This window comes from Myxine glutinosa, chromosome 10 (assembly GCF_964187855.1).
Source record: "Myxine glutinosa chromosome 10, kmMyxGlut1.1, whole genome shotgun sequence".
Classification (NCBI taxonomy): Eukaryota; Metazoa; Chordata; class Myxini; order Myxiniformes; family Myxinidae; genus Myxine; species Myxine glutinosa.
In genome coordinates this window covers 71,533,040-71,550,556 of record NC_136270.1, presented here as the reverse complement: position 1 = coordinate 71,550,556, position 17,517 = coordinate 71,533,040, and the positions used below count along the sequence as shown (strand labels likewise).

At 45.5% G+C, this 17,517-nt stretch overlaps 1 protein-coding gene across 1 annotated transcript in view; it reads right to left on the bottom strand.

The window, feature by feature from the left end:
• The window catches only part of LOC137434114 (tyrosine-protein kinase Fer), a 97,937-nt gene that overhangs the window by 53,079 nt on the left and 27,341 nt on the right, over positions 1-17,517 (bottom strand). Inside the window, exons 4-8 of the mRNA XM_078785757.1 lie at positions 15,170-15,269; positions 14,863-15,049; positions 10,642-10,779; positions 1,576-1,695; positions 240-362 (exon numbers count right to left, since the gene is read on the bottom strand). Coding sequence (XP_078641883.1) covers positions 240-362; positions 1,576-1,695; positions 10,642-10,779; positions 14,863-15,049; positions 15,170-15,269 — 668 coding nt within the window. The remainder of the gene's footprint in view (positions 1-239; positions 363-1,575; positions 1,696-10,641; positions 10,780-14,862; positions 15,050-15,169; positions 15,270-17,517) is intronic.

The following is a 17,517-nucleotide window of genomic DNA, read 5'->3' as shown; positions in this document are numbered from 1 at the left end:
TACCAAGTTTTGGTTGAACATGTTAAAGGGTATGGGAAAAAAGTTTAGAAAACCACAGGTGGGACAGACAGATGGATGGATGGACAGACAGACCGAGAGCAAACGTATAGTCACCTCTGGTGAAACGATTAGGGAACTAATAAATACAATTTTGGAGGATGTAGATTGCACAGTGAAACATAGATGATAGATGTCAGACAGATGGAGGAACACACAGAGAGACACCGGCAGATGCTGACCCTGTATTGTAGTTTGGAATTGCACCCATTTCCTCAATTTCCTTCTCCAGTTCTGTAATGTGTGCAGATTTCTCCTGCCGCACCTTCCCCAGCTGCTCCAGTTCCTCAGAAAGCAGTGACAGCCTGCACCGAGCCACGCAGCACCGCATTCATGGAATGGGCAATTGCAAAATTAAACATCGCACGCAACATATCACACCCGCACTGATTCACATCACATCCAAGACACTTCACTCCACACTCTAACAATTCCCTCAACACTGTATGTGCATCACCATCACAACACTTCACATCAATCTAGTTGATACATCAGTAAAACTAGAACATACCTCAGTAGAAAGCATACCTCTGCTTGGTTGGCCATATCACTCAATGGTGAAGAATCACTTAAAAAACTTCTACTAGCTGGATCCGGATCCGGATCACCAAAATTGAATCGATTCTTCCTTGTCACACACACAACCTGTCCAACAAGTTTCGTCCAAATCCGTCCATAACTTTTTGAGATATCCTGCTATATGTCGGTTTTAGCCCTATTACTCAATGGTGAAGAATCACTTATAAAAATAAATAATTCTCATATCCGAATCTATATTCAGATCTTCACCCAAATCGAATCGTCATTGTCACACACACAACCGGTCCACCAAGTTTCGTCCAAATCCGTCCATAATTTTTTGAGATATCCTGCTATATGTTGGTTTTAGCCCTATCAATCAATGGTGAAGAATCACTTAAAAAATTAAATAATTCTCATATCCGAACCCATATTCAGATCTTCACCAAAATCGAATCGTCCTTGTCACACACACAACCTCTCCACCAAGTTTCGTCCAAATCCGTCATCAACTTTTTGAGATATCCTGCTATGTATCGTTTTTGGCCCTATCTCCCAATGGTGAAGAATCACTTAAAAATTCTAGTAGCCGGATCCGATTCCGGATCTTCACCAAAATCTTATAATTTCGTCGTTGCCCCCTACGCTACATCTCTGCCAAATTTCGTCCGAATCCGTCCACAACTTTCTGAGATATTTTGTTCACAAACGGATAAACAGGGGTGAAAACATAACCTCCATCCACCTTTGGTGGCAGAGGTAAAAACCTCCTTCAAAAGGTTTAACCACTAAGTCCATCTCACTTTGTATCCACAACTCCTCTGACCTGTATATCAAGATATTGATATCTTGGTACTAATAATACCTGTACTGCCAATCAGTCCCTTTACCGCATTACACAAGCAATTCAAAGCTACAAATGAGATCTCATGTTTTATTAACCCTTAAATACTAAATAACTACAGCCCTTTTTTTTAGTAAGTGCTTCCACCAAGTTACCGATGTTGCAAGTCCTCCAGTGTTAATTCATTGACCATGATCTGCCCGGGCAACAAAAACGACATGGCCTCCGTCACCGAGCAATCAAAGGTCAGCGGGGGACCGGATGCTGGCTGAGATCTGGGGGTGTTTGAGATGGGCGATGGGGGAATAAGTAGGGTTCAAAATGCAGGCCCACCTTGGCACGGATATTTACACATCAGCAAGTACAACCCTTTCAACAATATCATATAGAAACGGTACACTCCAAATGAAAATATCAGTGCACTTTCTGTCCATGTGGGTCATTGTAAATGTTTCCGACTGTGCACCCCTCCACATGGCATCGTCGTTCTGGGTTCTTCATCATATCAAGCCAGGTTAACTGTTGCTAGTCTATGTAATATTCTCCGTAGGTGATTCTGTCTGTCTGTCTGTGAGTCTGTCCGGGAGAGTGGCTACACCCGGTCTGGGAGGGGTTTCAAAAACAAATATCCACCATTTTGTTTACTCACATAGTTTTGAGGCCTCTTTTGTTAGGCCCGTGGTGTCTTGCTCTCTCTCTCACAGTTTTATATCAACTCAAATTCAATAACCCATTTCATTTTTCACAGTCGCTAAAATGGTTTTAGACTCGGTTGATAAAAATGGGAATAAAATTCAATGAAAGTTACCGTTTATAGAACTACATGCATTTTCAAAGGCCTGTAACATAAAGACCATTGAGACTCTCTCACGGCTTTATCTCGACTCTAATTCACCATCTGATTTCATTTTTATCGATGGTTTTAGACTCGGTTTCAGCAATAATTGAGAAAATTCATGCACACACGGGAAATTGCTGAGCAATTTTAGAAATTTGCGGTACGGTCTGTCATACACCGCCTAAAATAACAGACGGGAAAATGCCGAGATATATTAAAAACTCGCGGCGGACTTTTCCATTTGATGACAGTCGTCACGATGAAATATTGAATTTAGACATGGTCACAATAAAAAGTCAACATATGTGGGGAGAGGGGCAGATAAAACGATCATTCAATGTGGGGAGAGGGGCAGAGCTTCGCTCACGTATCGCCACAGACGGGAAATTGCAGAGAGATATTTTTTCGTTCTTATTTTATAAGCTATGTGCACGTACACTTTAAAGAAGTTTGTTTGAAATCTTTAATTTTAAAAATGTCATCTTGTATGCTGTAACGAAAAGAGTAACTGTGGTTTTCGCAGACAGAAAGGTGTAATGTAATGTTCTTATACACCGCCAAAAATACTTTTTTCCCAGGGACTTTTCCATTTGAGCTATATCTGTATATATAAAGCAGTAAAGTATGTTTGTTTGTTTGTCCTCTTATAACTCGAGAACTACTCATCGCAGAGCAAAACCAAAGGCATATTCGGAATCAGTACGTCTCAGAGCAACTAAAGCACACCTTAAAATTAAAAAAAAACTTCGCGTTTTAAAATTATGATGTCATCAGCGTATTTTGGAACGTTAATTTTCCAACTTCATATTCGGAATCAGTACGTCCCAGAGAAACTACAGCACACCTTAAATGTTTAAAAAACCTTCGGGTTTTAAAATTATGACGTCATCAGCGTATTTCGTAACGTTAATTTTTCAACTTTGACGACAATGACTTCCGACTTCCGGGTTCGGAATGCGGGACCAATGCCATTTGACAGGGAATAAAAAATAAATGCGACATTCAATTGACGACAATGACTTCCGACTTGACTCCCCCCTCCCTCTCCCCTCCCCCTCCCCTCCCCCCTCCCCCCTCCCCCTCCCCCTACCCCTTCCCCCCACCCCTTCCCCCTCCCCCCTCCCCTCCCTTCCCCCTCCCCTCCCCCTCCCACCTTTCCCCATCCCCCTCCCCCATCCCCATCCCCCTCCGCCCTCCCCCTCTTCTCCCCTCTCCTCCTCCCCCTCCCCCCCTTCTCCCCTCCCCCCTCTCCCCCCTCCCCCTCTTCTCCCCTCCCCCCCTCTTCTCCCCTCCCCACCCTCTAGTCCCCTCCCCCCCGTTCCCCTCCCCTCCCCCTCCCCTCCTCCACTCCCCCTCCCCCTTCCCCCCCTCCCTCTCCCTCCTCCCCCCTCTCCCCCCTGCCCTCCCCCTTGCCCCTCCCCTCTCCCCCACCCATCCCTCCCCCTCCCCATCCCCCCCTCTACTCCCCTCTCCTCCTCCCCCTCCCCCTCCCCCCTCTTCTCCCCTCCCCCCCTCTTCTCCCCTCCCCCCCTCTTCTCCCCTCCCCCCTCTTCTCCCCTCCCCACCCTCTCCTCCCCTCCCCCCCCCCCACTTCCTCCTCCCCTCCCTGCCCCCACCCGGCAATGCCGGGTACTTCTGCTAGTTCTTTATATAGTCGGAATGTTTCATTATTTAGAGTTTAGACGTAGTCACAATAAAATGTTGCAATTAGGTACTCTGCACGTGGGGAGAAGGGCAGAGCATCGTTTACGTGTCGCCACTTGCGTTTGTAAATGCTATCTACAAAATGAATAAAATAATGAGGGAACAGAACGAGACATTCAATGACCGTTAACACAGACTTGCACGGGATACTGAGCAACAAAGACATTGGAAAGTAATGTGTGCTCAGCAAACATATACAAGAGCAGCTGTAATGAATCTGGATGAAGTATCGGATAACATTGTTGAACATCATCATTGCGGTGTGACTCCGATGTTGTCACCAATGCATGTACTGTTCTGCGAAACATTTCACTAATGAATGAACAGGACAAGGGGGCGGATTTACACTGTGTTGCTCCAAGAGAAAAGTTCAATTACCTCTAATATTTGCCGTACCTGGGGGAGGGGGAGAGGAGACTATGAGAGGGGGAGAGGAGTGAGGAGGAGGGGGAGAGGAGTGAGGAGGAGGGGAGAGGAGTGAGGAGGAGTTGGAAAGGAATGAGGGGAGAGGAGTAAAGTGACACCCACTCTCGCCAGTGTGTGACCCACTCTCCCCCATGTGTTTGACCCACTCTCCCCCGTGTGTGTGACCAACTCTCCCCCGTGTGTGTGACCCACTCTCCCCCGTGTGTGTGACCCACTCTCCCCCGTGTGTGTGACCCACTCTCCCCCGTGTGTGTGACCCACTCTCCCCCGTGTGTGTGACCCACTCTCCCCTGTGTGTGTGACCCACTCTCCCCCGTGTGTGTGACCCACTCTCCCCCGTGTGTGTGACCCACTCTCCCCCATGTGTGTGACCCACTCTCCCCCATGTTCATGACCCACTCTCCCCCGTGTGTGACCCTCTCTCCCCCATGTGTGACCCACTCTCCCCTGTGTGTGTGACCCACTCTCCCCCATGTGTGTGACCCACACTCCCCAGTGTGTGTGACCCACTCTCCCCCGTGTGTGTGACCCACTCTCCCCCGTGTGTGTGACCCACTCTCCCCCGTGTGTGTGACCCACTCTCCCCCGTGTGTGTGACCCACTCTCCCCCGTGTGTGACCCTCTCTCCCCCATGTGTGACCCACTCCCCGGTGCAGTGTGCGTGATGTGGGAGGGATGGGGGTGGGGAGGGAGAGGATTTGAGCTCTTGAAGTCACATTTTACATGAGATGTAATTACACATTTCAAACTGTATTTCCCATGTGCAAGCACATGCATTCACATGTTATCAGAAGTAAATACATTGTATAGATTACATCATTTGTGCATCTGATAAATTGCCAGCAACCATTTTGTAAAACTGAATGTGCAGCATCTAATTCTAAATGAAGATGTCCAAATGTCACACACATCCATGCCCGTGGGATTCCCATGGGTGACCCCAATAGTAATTGTAAAATTGGCTAATTGCTTTCAACAATTAAAAAAAAACATGTCTGTTGCACAAAGCTTTTAACAGACATGCACAAAGCAGAAAAGTACTGTTGAACCACGCCATAGGTCCTCAACATCAGTTCTCATGAATAAAATAATTAATGTTGGGTGCAGAAAAATTATGGAACAAATAACATAATGGTGTGTTACATAAAGAATATTGGAGAATAATACAACGATAGAGTTCATAGAACATGGTAGCCTGTGCAGTCTTGAGTAAAAAGGACAAAATAGTACAAAAGTTTGCCCTATCCACACCCCTCTATCTCCCTCTGCACAACCACACATTTCATGTCCCTCCCCAACACCACCATCCACCACAGTTTCATTCGGCCACCTATCCTCCTGCCAACTACATCCATATAAAAGGCCTACCTGACCATATTTCCCTTTTCTCCAATGAGCATATGCCCCAACCAATGCCGATGCCGATGGTCCTCCTGTGCCTTTTTACTTCCGCCACTGCGAGTGGAAAATTTTCAAGATTGGTCGAGATGACATAAAATACCGGGATGTGGTGTTCAATTACTCCTAAATGGAAGGCTTTTGAAAGTGCCAAAAGGCGATATGTGTTCTACAGAGTTCAAGTATATAATTAAATTGAAATAAATTAAAGATTTTAAAAGTTGTGGAAAAAACTTTTTTCGGAAATTTAACGCCATTGATGCAGCGTCTTTTACACCACTCAATCTGACACGTTACATTAGTTATCCATGCATGTTGTTTGTGTCCTTTATGACGTCATTAAAAACAGTAAATTCCAGTTTGGAATGACTTGCAATTTATTTTGACTACCAGCCAGGTAGGCCGAGTAAAAAGATTATCTCACACCTCACTGCGCATGTGCATTCGGGATGAATTTAGAACTAAAGTACTGCTAAACTGCAAGTTCGTTTTCCGATTCATGTTCTGATTTGTGTTCAAGATATAACATTAAATTGGAATTAGGTTGTTGCGCAATCACAAACTGACGTTTGTGGACAGACAGAAAGACTAGGTGAACCAATTGCTTAACCACGCACGATTTTCACTTCGCTCGTGCGGGGTAACAATGCGACAATAACAGAATGGTATTATAATGGTATGATGTGACATTGAGTGCTACAACACCAGTATCATTTAATAAATTGGTTCAACTAAATTCTGGTACTTTATCTTCTTCTTCTTCTACTACTACTACTACTAAAACTACTGCCTTCATTAATTGCACCTTCTTGCACAGTACACGCCACAAGTTTTACCGATCCACAAGTTTGCCCTATCCACACCTTGCTACCTATCCACAAGTTTGCCCTAACCACACTCTACCTATCCACAATGCTGTCATATCCGGCTGTGCCATCATATCCAAACGTTTACCCTATCCACACCTTTCTACCGATCCACAAGTTTGCCCTATCCACACCTTGCTACCTATCCACAAGTTTGCCCTATCCACACTCTACCTATCCACAATGCTGTCATATCTGGCTCTGCCATCATATCCAAACGTTTGCCCTATCCACACCGTTTTACCTATCCACAAGATTGCCCTATCCACACCCTTATACCTATCCACAGCTTTGCCCAATCCACACCCTTCTACCTATCCACACCCTTCTACCTATGCACACCCGCTATCTATTCACACCCTTCCACCTATTCACACCCTTCTACCTATCCACAGCTTTGCCCTATCCACATCCTTCTACCTATCCACACCCTTGTACCTATCCACACCCTTCTACCTATCCACACCCTTGTACCTATACACACCCTTCTACCTATCCACACCCTTCTACCTATCCACACCATCTACCTATTCACACCCTTCTACCTATTCACACCCTTCTACCTATCCACAGCTTTGCCCTATCCACATCCTTCTACCTATCCACACCCTTGTACCTATCCACAAGTTTGCCCGATCTACACCCTTCTACTTATCCACAGCTTTGCCCAATCCACACCCTGCTACCAATCCACACCCTTCTACCTATCCACCACCTTCTACTTATCCACATGTTTGCCCTATCCACAAGTTTGCCCTATCCACAACCTTCTACCAATTCGTAAGTTTTCCCTATCCACACTCTTCTACCTATCCACAGCTTTGCCCTATCCACACCCTTATATCTATCCACAAGTTTGCCTAACCATACCCTTATACCTATCCACAAGTTTGCCTAACCATACCCTTATACCTATCCACAAGTTTGCCTAACCATACCCTTATACCTATCCACACCCTCTACCTATCCACAAGTTTGCCTAACCATACCCTTATACTTATCCACAAGTTTGCCTAACCATACCCTTATACCTCTCCACAAGTTTGCCCTATCCACACCCTTCTACCTATCCACAAGTTTGCCTAACCATACCCTTATACCAATCCACAAGTTTGCCCTATCCACACCCTGCTGCCTATCCACAAGTTTGCCTAACCATACCCTTATACCTATCCACAAGTTTGCCCTATCCACACCCTTATACCTATCCACAAGTTTGCCTAACCACACCCTTATACCTATCCACAAGTTTGCCTAACCACACCCTTATACCTATCCACAAGTTTGCCTAACCACACCCTTATACCTATCCACAGGTTTGCTTAACCACACCCTTATACCTATCCACAAGTTTGCCTATCCACACCCTGCTACCTATCCACAAGTTTGCCTAACCATACCCTTATACCTATCCACAAGTTTGCCCTATCCACACCCTTATACCTATCCACAAGTTTGCCTAACCATACCCTTATACCTATCCACAAGATTGCCCAATCCACACTCTTCTACCTATCCACAGCTTTGCCCTATCCACACCCTTCTACCTATCCACACCCTTCTACCTATCCACAGCTTTGCCCTATCCACACCCTTCTACCTATCCACAGCTTTGCCCTATCCACACCCTTCTACCTATCCACACCCTTCTACCTATTCACACCCTTCTACGTATCCACAAGTTTGCCCTATCCACATCCTGCTACCAATCCACAGCTTTGCCCTATCCACAAACTTTACCTATCCACACCCTTCCAACTAGCCACACCCTTCTACGTATCCACAAGTTTGCCCTATCCACACCCTGCTACCAATCCACAAGTTTGCCCTATCCACGCCCTTGCCCCGGCTTGGTAAGTTTGTGACTTTGTGCAGTTAATCGCAAAACATTTCGCCCCACCGCCGCTACGTGACTTCCTTGACGGTGCCGCCATCTATACATCTATCTATAATTCCAGTAATCTCTGTACGTTTGTACGTCTGTACGTCTGTACGTTTGTCTGTGACCGCTGTTTCTCGACAACTACCGGTCCGATATACTTGAAACTTGCCAGGTATATTGCTGGGGACCCGAGGATGTGCCTTTTCAAGGTTTGAAATTAATCGGACAATTACTTACCGAGCTATGGCGATTTAGCCGTTCGCCGTTCGCTTTGCCGTTGCGAATGGACCAAACCATTCATGTAAATAGAGGGGGGGGGGGGGGTTCTGTGGTCGTTCGCTTTGGCTTTGCGAATGGACCAAACCATTCATGTAAATAGAGGGGGGGGGGGTTCTGTGGTCGTTCGCTTTGGCTTTGCGAATGGACCAAACCATTCATGTAAATAGAGGGGGGGGTTCTGTGGTCGTTGCGAATGGACCAAACCATTCACATCGAATCATCGAATCACATCGAATGGACCAAACCGTTCGCTTTGGACCAAACCATTGCATGTAAATAGAGGGGGGGGGGTTCTGTGGTCGTTGCGAATGGACCAAACCATTCATGTAAATAGAGGGGGGGATATAATTTTAGATATAGATATAGTACGGGCATGCCCTAGTACTCCAAAATGGTGGCAAGAAATTGTGTGCTAAACACCGGAATGCCCATTCTACTGTACTTGTATTCCTTGGAATATAACAAGCGTCATTTAAAATTAAATGTTCATTTTAAATCAATAGCAATGCCCCTCTGCCTATTTCTAATCTGATTGGTTGCCCAGCATGGCAAGGGCTCCTGAGGATTTCCTCAACCTTAAGGAAATCCTTACTTTGGGATTTCCTCAGGGTTGTTTATGCAACTTGGCCTATCCATTTTCATACATCACCTCAACTATCCTTACCAGTCTTTTGGGTACTCGTTTCTTCCTCGGACATCAATACACCACCTACCTTGGAACCCTACAATATGCTTTCTCCAGATCCACAATCTCACAATACAACTTGCTATTTCCTCCCAAAATGTTCTCGTGTCTCGGCTGAAGATTGAAAATAGCAGATCTGTTGTTCCGCTACCTGTCATAAACCCAAACTGCTCCCATCAATCCCCACATCTTATTATTCACCACTTTTCTATTAATTTGACCAGTTTGATACTCCTGTAAATCCCATATTCCATAACATCCTTTTATTAGCGCTGAGGAAGCGCCTCTAGCGAATGACTTCCAGCCAGTGTAACGCGAATTCCTGTCACAGGAATTCTGAGATCATATAAGTGTGACGTGGCAGTTCCTGATTGGTTCGTGTTGGGGAACCCCTTCTCGCTGCCGACGTGACGTAAATTCGCGCACGCGCACTGGTGAAGCGCGAGATTCGGCCCAAGGTTCTTATTATTATTATTATTATTTTTGTATACAAGATCAAGGCTCGAACCATGATCGAGGCTCGAAATTCCATGCCCGAACCTCAGCGCAATCCAAGAGGATTCACTTGTTTTTATAGATATCCACTGATTAACTCTCCAGCCGATCATTTAGTATCCACTACTCCTCAAAGATCTTAATCAAGCCTCGATTCAGTATATTAAAAAAAACAAAAAAACAAACAAACAAATGCTCCATCCCAATTCCTTAATCATCCCCACCACCACCTATTTTGTCCATTATCTTTCTCCATCTTTATTTTCCCTAGTTTTTTTTTTCCCACAAACCCCCTATCATTCTGTTCCTTCAATCTGACTGCAATGACATGCTGTAGATTCCACAGCCTAAAGTTCTCCCTACTCTTCTCTTTCTGATTTCTCCCATTATTGACCAGCTTACAATCAAAAACAAATAACCTATGGTGGCTCACTACTACCTCACCCGGAAGTATCTTGCAATTCAGGATCCTACACCTATCTTCTGAAAGGTACAGTTTTAAAGGCGATCTCATTTCTTCCCTTTCCTGGTCCAATATCATTCCCCACAATGTACTTATCAATAAAGGTACATTGTGGTGCACCATACATATGAGTAGTTGAAAGTGTGACACAGCAACTGAGAAAGGTGCAGGATGCTGCGTTGTACCGGTTCTGCTCAACGAAGTTCTCATACTCGGTGTTTGGTTGAATGTCAGACACGGCACTCGCCATTTCTTGGTGCAGGAGCAGCATTGGCTCTGCCGTCAGGTTGCTGACGCGCAGGTATTCAGCCAGGATATCTTTCCTGCCGACACGAAGCAATGTCATGCCACCCAGCTCGATACAATACCATTTTCCGCAGAAACTACAACATTAGTCACACTACTGTATCACATCACACCATAGTAAGCCACACGTTGATGACCCTATTCTTCGGTGACGCCATTGTGCATCATGCCCACCAACCGTACCACCTCACGCAGTGCTCACGCAGTGCCTCGTTATCACATCGATGTTGACAAACTAGGCCACCTGTTGTCACAGCCAACAGTATCTCAACACAATCTTTTATTCTGCATCATATTTCACTAGCAACAGTACCCGCCCTACGGGCGGGCGGGGCTTCAACTGGGAAGCCCAAATGAAAAGGTAAAATATCAGAAATTGAAGGCTTTTTTATTTTAAACGATTCATATAAACATCCGTTGAATCACATCACACACAAATCATCAAAATCTAAACAGTACATGGCTAAACAGTACATGGACGATCACGTACCACGTACGTCTCGCGTCTCGCTCGCTCTCATGTTGTCCCGATAATGATCCTTCCGCAGGTTCACCGACGGAAACCTTGTTACGACTTTTAATTCCTCGAGACAGGCAAGTTCGCTCATCTTTTCGGTGCACTGGCACGAGCCGAGTACGGCCCGTGCAGGGGCTGATCCGAGGATCTCACCAAACCATCCGATCGGTAGTAGCGACGGGTGGTGTGTACAAAGGGCAGTGACTTAATCAACATGAGCTGATGACTCGTGCTTACTGGGAATTCCTCGTTCGTGGGACAATGTCTCAAGCCCCAGTCCCCATCACGGACGGGGCTCAGCGGTTTACCCGAGCCTGACGGCGAAGGGCATGGTACATGCTGGCCCGTCCAGTGTAGCACGCATGCGGCCCCGGACATCGAAGGGCATTAAACGTTCATTAAACATTAAACGTTCATTAAACATTAAACGTTCATTAAAGGATTACGAAACGAAAAACATTACGAAATTACGTTCACACCGTCACGTCAAACACCACCGTGAACACATACATTATCAAAACATTGTGACAATGAGAACATCGTCACAATGAACGTTATGCGAACACGAACGTTATGCGGGAGTCCAAACCTGAGAATGCTGGAGACCAAAGCTGAAATTGGGAAAACTAAATGGCCTATTTTACTCCCAGGGGTCCCAGGATTACCCACACAAAATATCTTTGCGATTGGTTCAGCAGTTTTTACGGTACCTTCGAACAGACAGACAGACGGACATTTGGTGAATTATAGTAAGATTACACCATATTGGCCAAAGTATTGGGACCGCACATACAAAGTTGAATGGGGCTTCTCAACCTGATTGTGTACATTTTCTCACAATGCCAAGCTACACACACTTTGTAAAGGTGTACAGCTCGTAGTAACACTCGGTCCTAATTGAGATGCCACAGGGTAAAGTGCTGACTGACGCTCAACCTGGAATAGTCATTTGCACAGTACTGTATAAATGTTACTGGGTGCCAAAGGTTTATGAGATTGCCATCACATTGGATCTTCTTGTCAACTGTAGGGATTAAATGCCCTTTGTAAATGGATGACAATAGGTCATGCCATGGTTGAAACTAGAAAGGTCAGGCCTAAAATTGTTGACATATTGGCCGACAGGAATCTTTAAAAGTGCAATGTCCCGATATTACAACTGATATCAACCAACATTTGGTACGAGGTTCAAGCTGTGCTTGTTGCTAAGGGTAACACCAACACCTCATTGGACATCAAATCAGCTGGTGTGAATTAATAAAAGTTTCTCACTCTCTCAATACTCCTGGTTATACTTAGCGCGAGCTTCCACACAGATGGAAATGCAACTTGATTAGATCGGCGGTAACAGGCATTGTAAGTTGTAACACTTCGGAGGGATTGGTCGTGAATAGGAGATGAATAGATGTGAACGAAAGGATTCATTTGCCTGGACTTGGGTATAAGAAAGGAGCAAACGTTTTAATCTTGGAAAACAGGTTAGATGATCCGGGCGTTGGACCCACAATGTGCTGTGCCCAATCTGGCCCACCTTACGAATGTTACGTTTGTGGGGGGTAGGCAATACCTTAGTCCAGGTAGAATTGCATAGGTAGTGTGCTCCGACTGTCGTGAAGAAGAAGAAACCCCATGTAATAAGTAAGAAATTTGTGTAGACCGTATGTCATGGAAGAGCGTATCTTTGTCCCCATGAGAGGGAGGGGGGGGGGGGTGTTGTTAATTAGTGAGGGATTATGGGTAATTAATCCCCTGTATGTAATGGCCTCTGTTATTTTTCCTCTGTTGCTTATGATACCAGCACCACACACACATAGTAAGAAATCGCCCATTTATGACACTAAATAAAAACCAACTGGAAACAGGACATTGAGCACTACCATGGATAACATCGACCTGGTGAGCACACAGGCACAAAAGGTCCATGGGGCCACGCCATTGGTCCGGGATCGATTGACGCAAAAGACTGGTAAGAAGGGACTATGGGATTGGTGTAAACGTCATAGGATGACGTCAGAGCCCTGACTAAAGGAGCGCTCTGTCCGATATTTTCTAGCTCTTGAGCGAAGGACATTCCTTGAGACACCACAATTTTCTCTTCCTCTTTATTTCCTCGCATGTTCTGGGTTTGGTGGCGAGCGGTCGTCTCCCCGTCATTTTGTGCTCTGGGCTTCATTCTCTCCTCTAAAATTTCCACTCTCCTCTTCTTCATCCTCTCGAGTCCTGGCTTTGACGACGAACGGTCGTGTCCCAACATCACTCCTCTTCGTCTTCTCGTGGCTGGCTCGCATCGTCTGGCTTTGGTGTTGGTGTTGGTGAACGAAATCGTGAGGACAAGCGCAGCTGGAAGAGCGAGCTGCACACCAAGGCCTGTTCACTTCGCGCACGAAGCCAGGAGTGAGCGGACTGCACGGCGAGGCCTAGTTGTGCCCCCCAGAGTGCAGCCTGCGGTTTTCGTGCACAAGGATGCAGGGCCCGGTATGATTCCTGACGACGTTCAAGAGCCAATTAGAGCTAAGTGCCACAAATAACACATTAATTTTGACAGTTATATTTCCCTTTGACTGTATTCGGGTCTGTATGGGGGCGCTCCAATTAGGAATTTCGTTTTATCGTGCATTCTTTGTGAACGGCATTTTTAAAAATGAATCCGGTATTTTTGTACATTTTAATTCCGTGTTGTTTGAGTTGATTAATTATCCAGGTGCAAAGAAGTCGGGTGTAAGCCGTCCAGGTAAGTTCGCCATCCCCCTTTCCCTCGCGTGTAAAGAATACAGTCATTCTTTAATTGAACGCCTCGGAGTTAGAGCTCGTTTGGTCATCCGTTTTGCCCTGCGGTGTTCACTACAGGGTAGTCACACGACAATAATAAAAAGCAGTTCTTTGGTTGAGGTTACTGCTTTTATATCACACAACATTAAAAATTGATCTGTTTTCTCTTTTGATGATATAAATATTGTGATTACACAACTTGCATGGTCGGGCAAAGAGATGAGAATGGGTTACAAGCAGGGTTTCCCAACTTTATCCTCGGTGTGAAGTTCTTGTGACCCAGACATTGCGCATGTACCAGATTAAAACTTGCACCTGCCGAAACAGCAGCAGCATAACGAATGTAGCAATAAAATCTCATGCTTCCTTCATTGATCTGGACTCAAGTTACACCCGACCCCCGAGCTTCAGCATCGTGACGCAACCGCTCAATGTTTTGTTTCATGGTTGAGAGGGCACACCACATCTGGCAGGTTAGGTTTTGGTTTGCGGGGCACAGGATCTGCTGACTGCACCTTTAGTGACTGCATCCCCGGAGGAAGTTTGTCTCCAGAGGCAATGGTTTTACGCACAGGAAATTACAAAATGTAAGGATTTGAAGTTTTTACAGACGTACCTCAATTGTACAGATTTTTAATACAGCCATACTAAAAACGACCCTGGAAGGTGGGGTGAACCCTATTATTACAATTCATTGTCGTGTTGAGCAGATTTCTGGTTTCACACCAAAGTTCCAGGGTTGTGACCTGTGACCCCAAGTTTGGTAACCCATGGTTAAAGCAAGTGGAATTGTAAGAGAGTGCAAGTGGCTCACAGCACTTGAACAGCTTCCTCCTGCATATTCTGCAAGGTGGACAGCAGGTGTGGCAGTAAAGTCTCTTGATAAGCATTCTGGTAGTGCTGCGCTCCACTCATCACGAGCACAAATTGGTTGTGCTGGCTGTGCAACCGCATCATCGTCTTCACGTGACGTTCCCTCGCACGTTCTCGCTCCCGCACACCTGCCACCAACAAGAAGTAATGATAGTCAGGGGGCAGTCAGCACTGTAATGGGTCTTTGACAGAGGAACAATTGCGGGTCTCCTTCCATAAAGATATCGAATAGAATGGTCCTTATGTACCTTTCAAAGCAGTTTCCTCGTACTTTCTCTTTGCCAGGCTGGCCTCCTTTGCAGCCTGCTCATACTGACCTTTGACCCTCTGTACGTCGGTCACAACAACCTACAAAACACCACATAGCACCATGAAAAGGCCTAGTACAAGTTCCCAAGAGACAGCTGGGCCATAATCGCTGTATGCCAGAGGGTAAAGTTGCAAATTTCATCTTTTTCATTTTTATTTATTTATTATTTCCACTTTGTTTTATTACTCTCCTAAGTTAATAGAATATTACAAATAGAAGGTTCTATCTTGATAACAGCCACATCCTATTCCATGCATTGCCCTGTAATCCTAATCCTGGAGAGCTCTGAAAACAAAGGATTTGCGACCAATACATAACACAAATCTCACCAAATTCCCTGGCAGGAGCAAGGAAATAACATTCGGCTTCCACTACGCGTGCCTATTGAGGCTCATTTTTTACCTTGTCACTTTCCTTCGTGCCTCAGTCATCTTGATTCCCATTTGGACTCATCCGTGCGATGTAACAATCTGTTTATTGATCGCGGGTATTTATTTTTCTCCCCGTTTCATTTTTCTCCCCATCTCATGAGCTACTGCCAACGAACCTGGTTTCATCCAAAGCTTTTAACTTCATTTGTTTCACAATGAAATATTACATTGCTTGGATTATTGACAAAAACAAAGCGACTTGGATTATTTCAGCAATGGATGAAATAAACAGGAAGTTGATGGAGGTATGGGATATGGAAGCAAGAAGCTGACTTTTCTGGTGTTAACTCTTTGTCGGAGCAAACTAGAGTAGTTGATGCTCCCTCTTTTTCTCCGATGAAGGGTGATTGCTCGATATGTCAGCTTCTCCAAGCTTCCCACGATGGTTAGCTTAGCTCGAACAAAGTACTTTTGATATCATCCATTGTTCTACGTGGCTGCTGATGCAGATTGACACAAGCCTTCACCAGCAATACTAGTGCTTCATTAAGCTAATTTATTGATTTGTTTCTAAAACCAAACATAAGTGGCATGCTTTACAAGAGCAATAGAACCTCTCTCTCCACCATCCCTCACTATCTCTCTCTCTCTCTCTCTCTCTCTCTCTCTCTCTTTCCCGGTGTGTACCCCGGTTTAGAATAGGTGCACCGTATCCCTGCGCATCGACAGAGGCGACTAAGGGTTGGCGCCAGGAAGGGCATCCGGCCATAAAAACATTGCCTCAAACAGGGAACCATGATTGTCATGGGGCCCGCAAGGCTAACCCCTGCTCCAGCGGGGAAAATGGCCTTAAAACGATCATTCATTCATTCATATTCTTTCTTTCTTTCTCTCTCTCTCTCTCTCTCTCTCTCTCTCTCTCTCTCTCTCTCTCTCTCTCTCCCTCTCTCTCTCCCTCTCTCTCTCCCTCTCTCTCTCCCTCTCTCTCTCCCTCTCTCTCCCTCTCTCTCTCTCCCTCTCTCTCTCCCTCTCTCTCTCCCTCTCCCATCCACCCCTCTACTCCCCCTTCCTCTCCCCCCTCCTCTCCCTCTCTCTTTCCCTTGCTCCCACTCCCCTCCTCGCACCAACCCTCCCTACCGGAGTGTACAGTATAGTAGGAAAGGCAGATAGCAGAATGCAGAAAGGCAGGAGATAAAGAAGGAAGATAGAAGTGGAAAAATAAAAAAAAAATAAAAAAAACCTAACTAAGGAATAACAAAAATTAGGAGCAGCAGAAACTCCCAAACATAAAGAAGCAAGACGAGGAGCAAACACAGCAGCAATGCATGAAGCAGGTGTGCTCCTTTGTGAAGCAGGGCCATCGCCGTAAAATACAAACACACAGAAAATGGTGCTCTGTGTTTAGGCGTAACGGTAATGGTCCTGTTTATCCCTCGACCAATCAAAATCCCAGGGTGGTTAAATATCATGGCAAGATCAGCTTTGGTCTTGTCTTATTGAAGCGACTGGTCCTTATTTGCTCTCTCCCACCTGTCTCTCTCTTTCCTCTCCTTCCCTCCTCTCCTCTCTTCTCTCTCGCTCTCTCCCTCCTATCTCTCTCCCGCCACTCCCTCTCTCTCTCCCCACTCGTGGTATTCCCATCAGCAAGTGATGGGTGCTATTTGCTAGTTTACAATGATAAACACATGTGACTGTTATCACTGACAATTCGATGAATTTACTATAAAATATGAAGATCATTGCACCAACCAAATTGTTGCACATTTTTGGCATTAATTTATCAAGAGAGAGAGAGAGAGAGAGAGAGAGAGAGAGAGAGAGAGAACTTTTGACATTTATTTTAAACTCCATACAGTCATGTGAAAAAGTAAGTACACCCCATGTAAAGTTTTGACTTTTTCAACATATTTCAACA